Source organism: Apaloderma vittatum, unplaced genomic scaffold (assembly GCF_000703405.1).
Source record: "Apaloderma vittatum isolate BGI_N311 unplaced genomic scaffold, ASM70340v1 scaffold24063, whole genome shotgun sequence".
Lineage (NCBI taxonomy): Eukaryota > Metazoa > Chordata > Aves > Trogoniformes > Trogonidae > Apaloderma > Apaloderma vittatum.
This window is the reverse complement of record NW_009706734.1, coordinates 7,601-12,178: the sequence shown is the minus strand read 5'-3', so window position 1 is coordinate 12,178 and position 4,578 is coordinate 7,601. Positions and strand designations below refer to the sequence as shown.

Sequence of the window (4,578 nt, the reverse complement as noted above, 5' to 3'; positions counted from 1 at the left end):
TTGCCGAAATTGTGTGCGCATATATCTAATATTCCGTACAATATAACAAAAATGGAGATCCTTCAGTTTCTGGAGGGACTGGCGGTAGAAGAGAACTCTGTACAAATTCTTGTTGACAATAATGGCCAAGGTTTAGGACAAGCGCTGGTTCAGTTTAAAGCCGAAGATGATGCTCGTAAGGCAGAGCGTTTGCACCGTAAAAAACTGAATGGAAGAGATGTTGTTTTGCGTTTGATAACTCTAGAAGAAATGAGAGATATTGAGAGAAACCCACCTTCTCAAGGGAAAAAGATACTGAAAATACCGATACAAGGAAATGCAGCGGTGCCGGGGGCACAGGGTGCTGCTGCCGATGAGCATGCCTTCTTGGGGGGAAGTTCTAAAGACGCGAACAACGGTCCTCCCTTCAATTTCCCCGGTAACTTCAGTGGGTCTGGCACGTTTGGTCCCCCTCTGCCACCGCCCGGGCTAGGTGGCTTTCCCGAGCCTAGGCCGGGAATACCCACAGTTGCGGCTAGCGCTCTGCCTGGGGCAGCTCTCGAGGTCCCAGGTTTTGCAGGCGGTCCCGGGAATTTGAGCGGCCCGGCGGGCTTCGCAGGGGGTCCTCAGACGTTCGGTAACGGGCCTGGCAACTTAAGCGGACCGCCTGGCTTTGGGGCCGGTCCTCCAGGGATCGCCAGTGGTCTTGGACATTTGAGTGGACCTCCAGGGTTTGGACCTGGACCGGCAAATATCCATATTAGTGGACCTCCAGGTTTTGGAACAGGGTCTGGGAAGCCAGGGCCAACTGTCATCAAAGTGCAAAATATGCCCTTTACCGTTTCGGTGGATGAAATTTTGGATTTCTTTTATGGTTACCAAGTGATCCCTGGTTCAGTGTGCTTAAAATACAATGAGAAGGGCATGCCCACTGGAGAAGCGATGGTTGCATTCGAGTCTCGTGATGAAGCTATGGCAGCTGTTGTTGATTTAAATGACAGGCCTATAGGCTCCAGAAAAGTAAAACTTGTTTTAGGGTAACTGTTCATATGAAGTAGTTGTAGAATAGGTATTCATAGTGCTGTGATAAATGGATCCGGATTGGTTTTTATAGTATTTCCAGGAATAGAACCTGTGGATTGTTTAACTTGTCAAACAGCTTGGTTTTGGTGAGGCAGAGCACTGGATTAGCCATCACATAAGAGACGCTGCGAGGATAGCCGTGCAGTGGATTTTCCTGTACCGAGCCGTGGAGAAGCTAGACAGATTCTTGCTCGTCACAGACGTTCGGTAACCTATGCTGGACACAGTGCTTATCGAGGAACCTAGATTGGTTTTACGTAGTTTCGGATAAGGGAAATAGATGAAGTCAGTGAAGCTCTTCAGTGGGTGCTCTTGCAAGCCATTGTAAAATAGATAGCTCTTTCTAGATTTGGTTAAAAGCCGGCTGAATTTGCTTTGTTTACAGGTCAAAGCTTTGTTTAAAGTTCTGATTTTACTCTGCAACTGAACAAATTCTCAGTGTACACAGATTAATTGTTTTGTGTATGTATCTTTATTTTTTTCCAAGATTCTCACTGTATGAACAGTTGAATTATGCCCATTGCTGATGTGTCTGCCGATCTAATTCCTATAAGTATGAGCAGAATCGTTCTGTAAAATTCAAGCTGTTCTTTGTGGAATAACCTTTAGTTATTTATATATTGCAATTATAACTGTGCAGAATAAGACTTTTGCCACGAGCATAGCTAACCTCAAACATTATCCTACGAGTTCTGTAGCACACTTACAAAACGTTTGCAGTAGAAGCAACGACTCGAAAATATTCATTATTGTTTAAGTAGCTTGATTTGTTAGGATTACATGAATCGGCTGGGATAGGGTCTTTGACACTAGTTGGATATCGATGTTGTATCTCACGTGTCTCGAACTCCTCACATAGTCTCTGCTAAGAGAGCCAATGTGGTGATTAGTAGTAGAAGATTGGAGTCCGGCTAAATAATTAGTTTATATGTGAAAGAAACTTTTATCTTCAGCAACTCTGTCGTGAATTACTGCTATGGGTGAATTCAGAGATGAAATTTATTTTTCTCCCAAACTCAGAAATACCGAGTTCAAGGTATATTTTTGCAATAAAGTTGTGCTGTTGTATTCAAAGTCTGTAAAGAGTTGCCCTTTTCTTTGCTGTGCAGTAAAACCTCCCATGGAAAAAAATGGAATTGGGAAGGAAGTAATTATGTGAGTGAAAAGTAGAATTTGTTTTGGTTTTTTCATTCTTGCTTGGCTTACGATAAATTTTAAGACTTGGTCAATGCCTGAAAAAAACCTGTTATTCCCTGCAAATCATTGTACTTAAACATAGTAAACTTCAAACCGTTTGGGTTTTTTTGGACAAAGAAAACCAGTGCCTTTTGGTGTTGCATATCATGGAACACTGAAGTGTATGGTCAGGCAAAATTGCGAGGTGCAAGTGGCAACAGTTTTATTCACGTGGTGTGTAGGAGAGATTTGCAAACCTGTGCGGCGCTGCGTCCTGAGAGGATTTCCCAGTACAGGAATGTGTGGAAGGATTGTACAAAGGTGTACTTCAATAAAGAGGCGGTCGCATTACACGGATGCTTCTGTAATTCATTAGCATAATTTTTGTTTCGACAGATTACTAGGTGGTCCCAACTTTGGAAAAGTCATGTGATTTGTATATACTGTTTAAAATTAAGCCTCCTGTTAATAAAACTGTCTGTCTCTGAAGCTTCATGTTATGCGTTTCAACAGTCTTTGGGAGTAATGTTTCAACAGCAGATCTTTGTTTCTTTTTCTTTTTTTTTTTTTTTTTCCCCTTTGAAAGTCTGAAAGTACTCTTGCTGATGTCAGAAAGATGTGTGATTAGGAGTCAAGCCTTTCGGTTTATTTTTAAAATTTTGCTCTTTGTTTTCTAAACAACTTTTATTAAAGTTTCATACTATATTGGAGTTACTTGGGTGCTTGTTTCTTCATGTTTCACATTAGAATAAAATTGCTGAAAAGGAAAACTTGGTTTCATTGTTCACAGCGTTGATTTAAGATAGTGTGTGTTGACTTGCAGAAACTGGTGATAACTTTCTTTTCAAGTTCAAATGAATCACAACAATGCTGGCCTTGTTGTGAAATGTAATTAAACTACAGGTGCCTGGGAGTAGAGACACTGTTCTGTGTTACTGTCTTTTGATTCCACGTCCCGATCCTCCTGGTGCTGGGCACAGGGTTATTTATTCGCGTTCGGTAGACACGGCACATGCTGCGAAACACGGTCGTGTGCCTGTTCCTTTGGACTTTCTAGAAGTGCAGGTTTGTTTTGGAAATCTGTCATTTCCCGATTCTTGAGGTTTTTTTCATTGTGGCCTAAAGGTATTTAAATGCTTCTTTCCAAAAAAAAAAAAAAAAAAAGTGCAAACTGATACAAAAAGCCGTTGGTGTTGGGAATTGAATGCTTAAGTGGAGGCTTTGGGGTGGGCAAGGGGCTCCTCGTCTTGCCAAGCAGTTGATGCCCCATGTTTTTCAGCATAAATCAGTAGTAGTATCCCCTCTTCCTCAAGAGGAGGCTCTTGGGAACAATACGAAGTTGTAGCATAATCAGAATTTCTCTGTGTACTATAAGCAGTACAGCTGCTGTTCCAGATAGTTACGGTTGATCCTGTAAAGCGTATATAGAGAAAAGTTGAGTGCCGAGTGTCCCAGAAGCTGTCTGTAACAACTCACAGCCTTATTCTGCGTGTCGGGCTCAATTACGACGGGTACCCTCGTATTAACAGACAGCGTGACTAGATACGGTAAAATTGCTTACTTTGGGCACGTTTGTGTTTGTGAACAGCCTTAAAAACAAGGGGTAGGACCTCTGAGGTCCCATCTCCGATGTGGAAGGTACGTAACTGCCCGTGCGTGTGCGGCTCGAGGACGGCTGCTGACGGGAGCGGCAGCAGAAAGAGTCGCTGTCGGGCACCGCTCGGGTGCGCGGTTGCGCTGGGCGTGATGCTTTGAGTGTCAGGAGCCGACATCCCGCTTAGCCTCGTTGGAACGGCACGGTTGGTGACACTGATGTCCTGGTTTCCTCAAGTTACGGAAAGAAGGTACTTGTGGTTACGGAACTGGCAAAGTCGGTGTTTTTAGCAGTTCCCTAAGCGTTGAGTGTCCAAGTACTACTACTTAAAAAAAAAAAAAGTAGTAAAGTGTTACGTTCTTGACGCGCTTTCTGTTAAATGTATGTATTTTTGTCATCCAGTTCACAAGAGAAAATACGAATGTGATGAATTACTCAGTGGTAAACCTGTGACCCACGTCAAGAGCTGCAGTGGTTAGACAGAGGGGTGACTTCCGAGTTACCAAGTTCCAAGCGGTTACATGTAAATGTCGCAGGTGGATTTTTGTTTCTAACACAGGTCAATTCTGTAATGTCATAGACAACATGAAAGCCAGCTCTTGATTGATGAGTTGTTGGCGCCGTGTTTTAAATGTAGGTTTGTGAGAGGTTTGAGGCTTTGTAGGCTTAAGGAAAACTGAGGGATGCTTCTTTTTCTCAGTAATGTCCTTTTCATAGCATTTGATGTTCTCCTTGAATGTCTGTGC

General features: G+C 43.0%; 1 protein-coding gene across 1 annotated transcript in view; it reads left to right on the top strand.

Moving 5' to 3' along the window:
• The window catches only part of LOC104271288 (RNA-binding protein 12-like), a 9,151-nt gene extending 6,143 nt beyond the window's left edge, over positions 1-3,008 (top strand). Inside the window, 1 exon segment of the mRNA XM_009865908.1 lies at positions 2-3,008. Coding sequence (XP_009864210.1) covers positions 2-1,020 — 1,019 coding nt within the window. The 3' untranslated portion in view covers positions 1,021-3,008.
• The last annotated feature ends 1,570 nt before the right edge of the window (positions 3,009-4,578 follow it).